Source organism: Notamacropus eugenii, chromosome 3 (genome assembly GCF_028372415.1).
Source record: "Notamacropus eugenii isolate mMacEug1 chromosome 3, mMacEug1.pri_v2, whole genome shotgun sequence".
Classification (NCBI taxonomy): domain Eukaryota; kingdom Metazoa; phylum Chordata; class Mammalia; order Diprotodontia; family Macropodidae; genus Notamacropus; species Notamacropus eugenii.
The window spans coordinates 231,195,162-231,208,151 of NC_092874.1; the positions used below are offsets into that span (position 1 = coordinate 231,195,162).

The 12,990-nt window shown below is 45.1% G+C and overlaps 2 protein-coding genes across 3 annotated transcripts in view; both read left to right on the top strand.

Annotated features, from left to right (window-relative positions):
- Positions 1-1,146: 1,146 nt before the first annotated feature.
- Positions 1,147-5,645, top strand: SUOX (sulfite oxidase). Its single transcript, XM_072654981.1, has 4 exons — positions 1,147-1,237; positions 2,458-2,529; positions 2,818-2,989; positions 3,639-5,645. Exons 2-4 carry the CDS (start codon positions 2,465-2,467, stop codon positions 5,055-5,057), a joined length of 1,656 nt encoding a protein of 551 aa, XP_072511082.1. The 5' UTR covers positions 1,147-1,237; positions 2,458-2,464; the 3' UTR covers positions 5,058-5,645.
- Positions 5,646-7,021: 1,376 nt separating this feature from the next.
- The window catches only part of IKZF4 (IKAROS family zinc finger 4), a 31,053-nt gene continuing 25,084 nt past the window's right edge, over positions 7,022-12,990 (top strand). Inside the window, exon 1 of one of the 2 annotated variants that reach the window (XM_072654983.1) lies at positions 7,022-7,230. The gene's annotated coding sequence lies outside the window, so the exon portion shown is untranslated. The remainder of the gene's footprint in view (positions 7,231-12,990) is intronic. The other variant, XM_072654982.1, reaches the window with a different exon arrangement.

The following is a 12,990-nucleotide window of genomic DNA, read 5'->3' on the forward strand; positions in this document are numbered from 1 at the left end:
CTCTCACTTCGGCACACAGTGTGCCCAAGAGCAAGGTACAGCGCTGAATACTGGAGATCAAAGACAAAAAAGAAATCCTCTTTACATTCTACTCCAATGTCTGGGTCATGCAGAAGAAGCAAAGTGTTGTTCCCTGGATGGATTTCAGTATTTTCAACTTATCTAGAGGGAGACTAGCTGCCAAAATCACATGGAGGCATAGGTATGACCATTACGCTGACCTCTGATCTCTAGCTTCCTGTAACCTTGCTTCAGTTTATCCCCCTGCCCTTTATGCTTCTACCCAGAATGGACATAGCAGTCCTGTGGATTATCCCAGGAATGCAGTCCCTCCATCCTGCCTTTAAAAAACTTCCGTCAAGCCTTAGACTTCACCTCTGTCCCTGGAACTGTCAACTCTAAGTGGTCTCATCTTTGTGTTTTCCTAGGACACTCTGGCTCTCTCTTTTACCTCCATCACTCCCTATCCCTTATTATATATGTATATTGATACCTGTGACATATCAAGAGAACGCAGGAAGGTGTAGCCATGTTTGGTGGACTCTCCTGTAGCAGATTTATGGGAGAATTTGACAGAACGTCACCGTGGTTGGGTTACCAGCAGCATTTTTTGAGGAAATAACCCACATCAATGAGTTCACAGATTGATTAGTCTTGGAAATCACATGTATCCTTTCCAATAGAATGTAAGCTTCTGGGAGGCAGGGACCTTGGTTTTCTTTTTTGTATGCTCAGCGCCAAGCACAATACCTTGCACTTGGTAGACGCTTAATAAATATTTCTTGAATGTTGACTTGATTAGTTACTGGTGGGTATCATCTCCAATCATCTCACCCCTCGACATACCATTAAGGTCCCTTTTGCCTTTTCCTACTCAGGTTCCTGGCACTTAGAGGTCTCCATCGGCCTCGTCTATTAATTTCCCCAAACCTGTTGGCTCCTTAAGACTGAAGCATTAGCTTAGGGAACCCAGCGGAAGATGAGTATCCGAATTCCGGAGCCCGCAGTTAATTGTCGGTCCCCTACTTCTCGAAAGCTAGCTAAGCGGGTAAACTAGGATGAGAATATCTTTCCGTGGATTCCTCATCTTGTCAATAGTTGGGGGATAATTGGAGGGGCGAGAGTGGTCCTTTAAATCGCGCCCTGACGTCACCACCTAGAATCCCCGCCCTCTCTGCCAAAGGTTCGGGCTGACATCTTCTGAAGAAGCGCTGCTGCTGTTAGAACGCTGCTCCGGGTAGGATACTGGAAGAAAAAGGGGGGACGGGGTGTGTCTGAGAGCACCTACAGCGGGGAGGGTTTTGGGGGAGGTGGATGGGAAGGGAATGCCTGCGTCGTGGGGTGGGGGTGGGGTGCAGGGGATTGCTCTAGAATTTTTTTTTCTTTCCCCCCCTCCATCTCCGGCATGGGCCTGGGCAACTGTTCCCCCCCCCCCCCTCCATTCTGACTACCACCTCCTGCTCCTGGCCCTCCCCTTCATCCTGGGGAATTTGATTGTAGGTCACCCCCACTGAAGGGATGTTGCCCATTAGAGGGTCGCCTCAGTCAAACTAGGAACGGGAAGGTATTGGTAGGACTTAGAAAAAGTAGTTCTTTGTCCCAAAGGGCCACCCCCCGCCATGTGTGATGTAAAGGGTGGTGGGAGTCCGGTGCTAAGAAGTAGAGTTCAGTTTCCCCTCTTTTCCAAGGTCACAGATCTGCCTGACTGATCTCTCTTCCTTGGCATCCCCTGATTACTTTTTCTGGCTTTTTACTTGGACTGACTCCCTCAGTTGATGAACTCCAACTTTCCTCTCCTTCAACAGACAGGAAATACCCTGCGTGGGCCCAGATTTTCCTAGTGTCTTGCTTTCCTTCCATTACTTTGCTTCTAAAGTAGGACTAGGAGACAGAAAGAGCTGCTGGAGTGAGAATTGTGACGCTCCCTTCTTCCTTACCCTAGAGAGGAATTCAACCCATTTAGCTACACCTGGGATGATAATCCCTGTTTGCTGAGCTGAGGAAGAAGGGAATGGCTAGGATAGTAGTGGGGACCAAGGCATATTGATTCGCAGTTAATGATATTTTTCATGGAGAATGAGGGGGTCTGCTTTACCTCATTTCTCTGTTTTAGCTTGCTCTCCATCTAAAACAAAACAAAACTTGCTTTGGTGATAGCATAAGTGTACAGTATGGGCACTAGACTAGATTTTATTCTCAGCGATTAAGGAAAAGGGGACAGTTGCTTTTAGGAAATCCATTACATCCATTCCCATATTGTCTTTGTACCTGTCAGTGTCCTAGTTTACCTGTCAGATTGTCCTCCTGAAGGACGGAGCTTGGGATTCCCTGTTACCTCTTTTTTCTAATGAAGTTGGCAGTAGTCCCTTCCATCATCCCTCTATCTCTTAAGTCTCACTTCTGAAGGCCTCTACCCTTGCTCCATGGTGATTACATCTTTCTTTCCTTTTTTCCTAGAACCCCAATGTCTATAATGCTGTTGCTACAAAGAATTGCTGTCTCTGGCCTTCGAATTCCCAGATTTGACCGGTATGCCTTAGTCCTGAAGTTTCTCACTTCTATATCTCCTCTGTTTCAGTATTTTATGATTTGTTATCTTATCCACTTGGGGCAGTTAACTACCTTTAATGGCTAGGATGGATTGTAGGTAGGGAAACTGGATCCTACTAATTCTACCTGCTCCTGGGAAAGGACAAACTCTAAGGAAATGAAAAGACCCAGGTATCTAGCTTCCTTTGTAGCTTAACCTGGGACATCTTATTCCTTCTGGGATGAGGCATGATAGGGAACATTACTGATTCTCTCTCCTCTTTACAGGTTGATTGTCCCAAAGCTGTGTCGCCATGCCTGCTTTACCAATGGTCCCTCTCATCTCCAAAGCCCCAAACCTCACTTTTCAAATGGCAGCACTCCTTCTGGACACTGGACGGTTGCAGGGGCACTGTTGGGCGTTGGGGCTGTACTAGCCTATGGAAATCATAGAGAAAAGGTAGAGTGGAAAGGTGACTTAAGCTGACTGGGTTGCAAGGGAGTAATAAATGTTTGTTGAATTAAAGAATAGTTAGCTGGCATTTATATAGTGTTCTTAGGCTTACATAGTACTTTACAAATATTATCTCATTTGATCTTCACAACTATCCTGGGATGTGCTATTATTAAGATCCTCATTTTACAGAAGAAGAAATCAAGGCAGACAAAGCTTAAATGACTTGCCCAGGATCAGAGTAAGTTCAGGAGGTCAGATTTAAACTCATTTCTTCCTGATTCCAGGTCTAACACTCTATTCACTCTGCCACCTTGCAACCCATTGAAGAGAAGGAATTTCTGCTAGGACTAATTATAACATATTTGTATATGACTTTAAAGATTACAAAGTATTTGCTCAGGGCAACCCTGTAAGATACGTAATGCAAGAATTATCTCCATTTTACAGTTGAGGAAACTGGGGCTTGTAAAGAGTAAATGACTTATCCAGGAACACATAAGTAGCATGCCAGGATTTGAAACCCCAACCCCAGTCTTCTGACTCCTAGGTTCCTTGGTACCATTCACTATATGAACTTGGCTGGGTGGAAGGCATGAATGGGAAGGTTGATAGCATCCTCCATAATTTTTTCCTTCTGTCTTCTCTCCTCCAGTCCCCACAGGCTGACCAAGATTCACTACCTGTATACACAAAGGCAGAAGTGAGTCGTCATCGAAGTCTTGAGACAAGGGTCTGGGTAACCTTGGGCCATGAGGTTTTTGATGTCACAGACTTTGTGGCCATGCACCCAGGTGGACCTTCTAAATTATTGCTTGCTGCAGGGGGACCGCTGGAGCCTTTCTGGGCTCTCTATGCAGCCCACAACCAGCCTCATGTTCGTGAGCTTCTAGCTCAGTATAAGATTGGGGAACTAAGCCCTGATGAGGAAAGATCTTCTGACCTAGTTTCCACCGACCCTTATGCCAGTGACCCTCCCAGACACCCTGCTTTGCAGATCAATAGTCAGAAACCTTTTAATGCAGAACCACCCCTTGAGCTCTTGGGTGAGGGTTACATCACACCCAATCCTCTCTTTTTCACTCGAAATCATCTGCCTGTACCCACCATAGACCCTGCCACATACCGTCTGCAAGTGGAAGGGCCCCCAGGTGGTCAGACACTGAGCCTGTCACTAGATGATCTCCGTCAATTCCCCAAGCACCAGGTTACGGTCACCCTGCAGTGTGCGGGTAACCGTCGAAGTGAGATGGCTCAAGTTAAGCCAGTAAAAGGGTTAAACTGGGGGGCAGGAGCCATTAGCACAGCCCAGTGGGGCGGTGCCCGGCTCCGGGATGTTTTGATCCAAGCTGGCCATTCACCCTCTGGCTCTGAAGCCCATGTATGTTTTGAAGGGCTGGACTGTGACCCCACAGGGACAGCCTATGGCGCCTCCATCCCCCTGGTTCGGGCCATGAACCCTGAAGGTGATGTTCTGCTGGCTTATGAGATGAATGGGCAGCCACTGCCTCCTGACCATGGTTTCCCAGTAAGGGTGGTGGTGCCTGGTGTGGTGGGTGCCCGCCATGTCAAGTGGCTGGGGAAGGTGAGTGTCAGCCCTGAGGAAAGTTCTAGCCATTGGCAACGTCATGATTACAAAGGCTTTTGTCCCTCCGTAGACTGGGATAAAGTGGACTTTGACTCTGCTCCAGCCATTCAGGAGCTCCCTGTCCAGTCAGTCATCACAGAGCCCAGGGAAGGGCAAACAGTAGAGTCTGGAGAGGTGACCATAAAGGGCTATGCTTGGAGTGGGGGAGGCAGGGCTATAATCAGGGTGGATGTATCTCTGGATGGTGGACTGACCTGGCAAGAAGCAAAATTGGAGGGGGAGGCACAGGCACCAAGGAGAGCCTGGGCATGGCAGCTGTGGCATCTGACAGTGCCAGTGCCTGCTGAGCACAAGGACCTGAACATTATATGCAAGGCTGTGGATGATGGATACAATGTGCAGCCTGACACTGTGGCCCCTATCTGGAACCTTCGAGGTGTTCTCACTAATGCCTGGCACCGTGTTCATGTTCTGACAGCCCCATAAGAACAACTGCTTTAGCCTTGACACCTTATAAACCACCCTTCTCAATCTCTTACCCTTCCAAACTATTTCTCTCTTGGACTCTTCCCTTTTCTATAGACATTCAAAAACTCCTCTGTCCTCTACTTCTCAGACTCCATCCCTGGGATAGCTCTCCCCTTCCCCCTTCCCCTCCACAAATATAAATATATATCCCCTTCCCTAACCACTTCCAGACATACACATTCCCATTCATGCCTTAACTTCAAGGACTGGAACCAATGATTTTCTCTGTATTTATTCCATGGTGATATCTACCTCATACTCTGTGGTCCTTCAGACTCTTCTCTGAGACTGAGTGGCAAGCTGTCTGGACAGAAGTACCAATCAATGTAATAACAACTGCTACCATCTCTTCTCTCTCCAGTCTTTTAATTTCTCTGTCACCTTTAGGGCCTTATTTTATCTTCCATTTATACATAACGTATAATGCTGCTGTTTATTACCAGCCCCTAGCTCCAAAGGCAGAGGGGACTGTGAAGAAAAAAGGGAGATTGTAACCCTGTCTTATTTTTCTAATTATATCAATAAAGTTTCTGTTTATTCTGCTTATTCTTGGGCCTGTTGTCTGGACAGAAGGGCCAAGAAGGGAGTAGGAAAAGAAATATGGGGTGGGAGGCCGTACACACATGTGAATTGTGTGGGGTGGCAGCATGGTCACAACAGAGAGCTGGGAGCAAAGGAGATGCCTAACAAATTGAATGTAATGGATTTATACTGTGCTGTAAGAAACAATGAATATGAGAAATTCAAAGATGCAGAGGAAGACTTATGAACTATTGTAAATTGAAAAGGAACCAGGAAAACAATATACACAATCATTCAAAATACAAACTAAATGCTGTAAAGTTATAATTGTCAACCTTGACCCCAGAGAAGAGAAGGCACCGCCTGCTTTTTTTTTTTTTCTGGAGGTGAAGGGCTTTGGGTGTGGGATATTGTATGTAAGGGAAGATGTTTTCCCCCCCTAATGTTGATTAGTTTTACTTTTTTTCTTTCCCTTTGGCTCTCTAGCGGAGGGAGAGCGATAATACTTATAGGTAAATGTAAATAAGGTAAACCCAAAAGATTTCATTAAGATTGATTTTTAAAACTTTCTGAAATTTCGGGAGTCAGCAGACCTGGGTTTTAAATCCTGACTAAAATTTGCTCAAGGTCATGTATCGTTTAAGGAAACTATGCCCTTTAAGTTTTCTTTTTCCAGTCGCTCTATTCTCACAGCTCTTTGCTTAATCTCCCTCCGCTGCAGTTTACTCATCTGGAAAATGAGAGCCTTGGTATATATAGTATTTAAAGTCGTCTAACTCCGCGATGCTAAGGAGTCTGGCACAGAGCAGTGAAGGGGGGTACTGTCATTGGCGCTCTTCAAACGAAGTCCCGCCCCCAATCCCAGGAGACAGTAAACTCCTGGAGGGCAGGGGCGGTCTCGTTTTTACTCCTTTTATCACCTAGAAGGCTCTTAAAGATTGAACTGAATCTCTGAGAGCGAGCCAAGCACTACCAGAAAGCAAGGGGGCTTAGAGCTCCCCTCTCACTGCCTTTCTAAATTACTTGTAAACAGACTGGAGACTGTCCTGAGGATCCCCAGGGCGAAGGGAAGAGATGAGTGGGAAAAGTCTGGGGGGCGTGCAGGAGTGTCCCACAGCCGAATGCAGACGATGCCGATCGTACGGGCAGGTACAGACGCTGGTACAAGTTCCGCACCGCCACCCTACGGAGGGCGCCAGCTCGACTCGATGCCCTCGGTGCTCGGCTGCTCTCACCTGGCTCCGCTCCTTTTCCCCCAGCAGCCTCCCCGGCTCCGGAGCGCTCGGTGTTCGGCCACGCAGCCTGTCGCCTGGCAGTGGGACCGGAAGTTGTTCGGGGGAGGGGGGGACGGCTGTGATGGGGGGGGGTTCGAGGGGGGGGTCCGTCCCTCCTCAGGTGAAGCAGCCGATGGAGATGGAGCCGCCGCCGAGCGCCCTCACTCCGGCTCCGGCCCGGCTGCCACCGCCTCAGTGACCCCGCCCCCTGTGACCCCCCAGCCCCGAGTCGGCCGGGCCGGGGGGCTTCCCCCCCACTGCCCCGCCCCCCTCGTCCCCAACACTTTCCCCCCTTCCTGCCCCTCCGCTCGCGCGCGCGCGCGGAGCCGCCTCAGGTGAGTGAGGGGCGGGGCTTGGGCGCGCGCGGGGGGCGGGGGGCGGGGCCCTGAAAGCCTGGGGGCGGGGCCTGAGGGGGCAAGGGCGTGAAGTGTTGGGGGGTGGGGGGAGGCCTGGGATGCCTCGGGTCCCCGGGGCCCGGGTCTGGGGGTGAGCAGAAGGCGGCGAAGGGAGAAGGGGTGGGGAGGGGGGAAGGGGCATGGCCCCTTTGGGCCGGGGTGGGGGTGGGGGTTGGTTGGTAGCCCTAGAGGGAGGGGAGACCGAGCAGGGCGAGGAGCGAAAGAAAGAGGGGCAAGGGATGGAGGGGGAGGAACCCTGGGGGGGGGGAACGAGTGGTATTGGAAGAGAGAAAGCACAGGAGGGCTGAGAGGTTGGGGGGAGAGGACAGGAGGGCTCAAACGATGTGGGAAAGTTAGGGGGACTGAAAGAATAGGGGAAGAGTACGGGGGCCCAAAGGATGGGGGAGAGTGCAGAGGGACCGAGACTGAAAGAACGGGGGGAGAGAAAGCAAAGGGAGCTGAGGCGGGGGGGAAAGACCAGGGGGACTAAGACGATGGCGGGGAGAGAAAGCACAGAGGGGGTAAAGATGGAGGGAAAGCATAAAAGGAAAGAGAGGATGGAGGAAAGTAGAAGGGGACTAGGAGGATGGGAAAGTACAGGGGGACTGAGAAGATGGGGGATAGTCTTGGGCAGGGGTGGGGAACCTGTGACCTCAAGGGCACACTGGCCCAGTCGGTCCTCAAGTATCCAAACTTCACCGAAAAGGATTTGTTTTGGAAAACTTGGACTCAGTCAAAGGGGTGCACTTGAGGACCTAGAGGGCCACATGTGGTTTCAAGGCCGAAGATTCCCCACCCTTGGTCTAGGGGGACTGAAAGGATGGGTAAGCAGAGAAAGTAGAGCGTGAAGGAGGGGGGAGGAGTACAAAAGGACTGAGGATGGAGGAAAGTACAGGGGGACTTAGAAGGATGAGGGGAAAGTACAGGGGGACTGAGAGGATGGGGGAGAGATAGCACAAGACTGAGAAGATAGGGTGGGAAGGTACTTAAGGGACTTGGGGTAGTGGCTAAGAAGTAAAGAGGGAAGGTAGGGAAGAAATAGCAGAAGAGGAAGATTTGTATGCTAGAAAGAAATGCCTAGGGGTGGAGGAATGAAGTGGGCTTTATCTGTTGAGAGATCTAGGACATCTAGAAAGCAGGGCTGGGAACAGAAAGAATCTATGAGAGACAAATAATAAAGAAGAAATGTCTGGGAGAGGGAGACTTTGGTCCTGGTAAGAAGAAAGGCATGAAGTTGAAGGAATAGATTTGGAGAAGGATGGAAAGTTGTTTCTTCCTGAGTGCTAAAGGGATCTTAGGACCAGTCTATTTAATCCTTCCCATGCAGCCCTCTTTTTCTCATCTTTTTCTTTCCCTTCCTCTGGGAAACTTATGTTTCCTCACTTCTTTTGTTTTCTAGTGTTTACTGGTTGTTACAGTTAAACTTGGTTCTGACTTGCTACTGTTGATTCTGAAATGAAACATTGTTTCATGGTTATAAAGTGTTTCTAGCTGGCTATAGGGCTTTGTACATTGGGGGTTTCCCACACTATCTGTGTCTCAGGTTATAGACAGAGCTTTGCTTCTCCAAAAAAGCGAGTTGTCTGATAACTCAGTTCCTTACTTGTATTCCTTTTTGTCTTCTTCTACCCTATGTTGGTGGTTGTCAGAATTTGGTTTAGTACATCTCTAAGGCCCTAATCGGGTCCTACAGATGGAAGATATTGTGTAATGGAATGAGCCTTGTATTTGAAATCAGAAGGCCAGGTTTCTGGTACACAATATGCCGTGTGTGACTTTGGGCAAGTCGCTTTATATCTTGGGTCCTTAGCTCTAAAGTAAAGAAGTTGGATTAGATGAACTCAGACGTCCTTCAAGTCTGTGAAATTCCATGACTCAATATTTAGTGTTTTGGTGGGTGGATATGTTTATGTTTTTAGTGTGCAAAGCTACCTCTCTTATCTCTTGACCTTTTATTCATATTTCCTGTAGTGTCATGGCTTTTGAGGCCCAGGTTCTCTTAGCCCCCATCTCTCCTTTCAGCTGGTCTTGGGTCACTTTGCTTTGGAATGCATCTTTTCTGTCTCCCTTTGTCTCTTCCAGATCCTTAGGTAACAGGAAAGTCTGTCCTTATATGATAGCACCCCTTGCACTAACCAGCAAGTGGCAATTATATGGCTATCACTGGGGCCAATCAGGAACATTTCCACCAAAGTTGACCTGGAGTGTCATTGAGGAAGATAGTTCATATCTTCATCAACAAGCACAGACAACTTCTTTGGAAAGTAGAGGTCCAGTTAACAGAGGGCATAAATTTCTTGGATGATCTTACACCCTTCTCCCCCAATATTGCAACCAAGAAACCAAAGGGCTTTTCAGCTCCCCATGCACTTTTCTAGTACAGGTCTCTCTTTCCAAAGGCTGGGGAATCTGTACAGGGCCCTGGGTGAGAAGAAGAGACAGAAAAAGAGGTTCTTGAATTAAAAGTCTTTGGCAGCTTCCAATAAACTTCAACTTGGTCACCTTTTACCCTCCTGTGATGCCTCTGGTGCTGATTCATCACCATTTTGGCCCTTGAATGAGAAGCCATCAGTCTCAGAATGAAACAAAAAAGAAATGCTTGTAATACTTCTGGCCACTGGCCTTTGTTAAAGAGGAAAACTTCACTCAGCTGAGGAAAAGCTAATCTCTCTCAGACACCCAGTTTTCTACCCTATGTGAATTTGTGAGGTGCTCAAGGATTTTTCTTTCCTTGCTGCTGCAAACAGAGGAAACAGTCATGAGTTAGGGCATGGATAGTTTTCAGTAGTCTTCTGAGTTTCCCTCTACACTGGAACACGAGACTCAGAGACTGTTCTGACTAAAGTTTATCTAACTGGTGGTACAAGCTCTTTTAGTTTTTCTTCCTGGGCTATGATTTCATTAGTATAGGAGACTCCAGATGAGGAAACTCCTCCCAATGCAAATGAAACACTGCTCTGCAGCTGCCAAAAGTCTTAAGAGTTGCCATGGAGTTCATATTTTATATAAAAGTTTAGATTCTGACATATAAAGCCTATAAGTCATCTCTTTTCCTTTCTTTAGACTTTCCTTAGTTTGGAATACTTAGTCCTTTTGTTTTGTTTTGTTTTTCTTTGGTGAGGAAAGATGGCTTAGTGGCCAGTCCTTCATTTAAAAAAATAATAAATCTGAAAAAAAAAAATGGTTCTTCGTGTAAGTCCTAAAAAGTTTGATTTTTAAAAAGGTTTTACTAGAATGAATTAGGAAGCTCCCTGCAGCATCTGAATATGCTATTCAAATATGGAAAACATCCACTGAATTAGACTCGTCAGTATTGTCTCTTGATTTTCAGCTTCCTCCAAAGGGGGCAAGAGCAAGGCACATTTCAGAAATTGGTGCAGGACAGTCTTGAAATTTTCATGGAAATGAAAAGTTCTGTTTGTTACTTCTGTTTTTAATCTTTAGCTTGTGCTCTGACATTTGCTCATTGCCTTCTCTATACCAGTCTTCTCTGTCTCTGTAACATGGAAAAAACTATCCACAAAGAAGTATCATTCTAAACATTAGAGACTTCTAATTTAGTCATATGAAGAGACAAAGACAAAACACTTGAAAGTTGGATTTTTCATTGTCTTTTATTGTTTTAAATTGTACCTTATTTTTATTGATAACTTTTTATCTCATTTTAATTTCCAAGTGTATTCTTCTCACTTGATCTCATGCCATCTCTTGTAACAAAATTTTTAAAAAGGAACAAAGAGTCAAGAATCTCAAAGAAAATAATGGGAGGGAGTAGGATGTAAGGGGAGCTAGCAGTGCCATATCTCAAACTATGTTCCAAAGCAGTAATTATCAAAACTGTTTGGTACTTGTTAAAGAATAGAGAAGTTGATTATCAGAACAGATTAGGTACACAATAAGCATAGTAACATAATGTTTAATAAGCTTAAAGACCCTCAACTTCTGGGGCAAGAAATCAGTATTTGACAAAAACTGGTGTAAAAACTAGAAAACAATATGGCAGAAATTAAGTTTAGACCATTATTTTACACCAGATAAGTTCCAAATGGATCTGTGACTCAGATATAAAATGTCATGTCATAAACAAGTTAGAGGAGAAAATAAGAAAATACCTATTGCATCTATGGATAGGGACAAATTCATGACTAAATAAGAGATAGGATTACAGAAGTTAAAATGGACAATTTTGGTTATGTAAAATGATTTTTGCACAGACAGAATAAATGTGGTTAATATTAGAAATATTTCACTGGGGGAAAAAAATCTTTGCAGGAAGTTTTTCTGATAAAGGTCTGATATCCAAGGTATTTAAGGAATTGATTCAAATATAAAAGAACAAGAGTCAATCCTCCATAAATAAAATAGTCAAATGATATGAACAGGCAGTTCTCAAAGGAAAAGAATCTAAACTATCAGTCATATAAAAAATGTTCCAAATCTTTAATAATTAGAGAAATGCAAATTAAACAACTGAGATTTCACCTCATTCTCATCACATCGACAAAAATATCCTAACAGGAAAATGACAATTGGAGGGACTTGGGGGGAAACAGGAACACCCGTGCAGTTTTACTGGAGCTGTGAATTGGTCTATTCATGTTCTGGAAAACAATTTGGACCTATACTGTAGAGGACCTATACTCCTTCCTAAGACTATACTCTCAAAGAGATTAAAGAAAGTGGGAAAGGACTTTTATGTACAAAAATATTTATAGCAGCTCTTTTTGTAATGCAATGAACTGGAAACTAAAGGGGCAGGGTACCACTCAATTGTCAAATGATTGGACAAATTATGGTACGTGAATGTAATGGAATATTGTGCCATGAGAACTAGTGAAAGGGATGGTTTTAATTAAGCCTGGGAAAACTTAGATGAACTTTCCAGAGTGAAATAAGCAGAGCCTAGAGAAAATGGAATGTAACAACCACATTGTAGAGAAAAATGACTAAGACTTAAGAACTGTTGATCAATGTAAAGAACAATTAGAGTTTCAAAGGGCCAGTGATGAAACATGTTACCACGTCCTGACAGTGAGGTGAACTCAAAGTACAGAAAAAAACATACATTTTTAGACAGCGCTAATATGGGTATTTGTTTTGTTTTGCATATTTGATACTAGAGTTTTATTTTCCCTTCAAATGGTTTTGGGACAGGGGAGAGTTGGGGATAGGGCTTAATAACAGGGTTACTGAGAGGGGGAGAAGTAAGAAAAAAGGGTAATGGAAACATTTTTTTTAAATGCACAGAATAACAGAAGGAAAGTTAATAGGAAACACAGACAAGGAAGGCAGCTTTAAAATGACATATAATATTTGTATACTTGGAGAGAGAAGCAGTAGGCAGAATCATGGCTTCTTGGGTGTCAGTTTTTCTTTTCCCCTTTGTATATGAAAATGTTCATCTCATTTAGTATTTGTTAAGTTAAAAAAATTTTTTTTAATGACAGCATTTGGAGATAATAAAAGAGAAAACTGTTCACAAACATTGCTTTAAAAAGATTAAAAGAAAAGAAAAATCAATTCAGTAAAGCCAATTGACACATTAACCATGTCTGACAATATATGCAGTATTCTGTACCCATTGTCCTGCACTTACACAAAGAAAGAAGGGAAGTTTATTTTCTTAACTCTTCCCTGGGGCCAAGCTTAGTCATTATAATTACAAGTCATTCAGGAATTTTTTTTGTTCCTTCCCTTCAC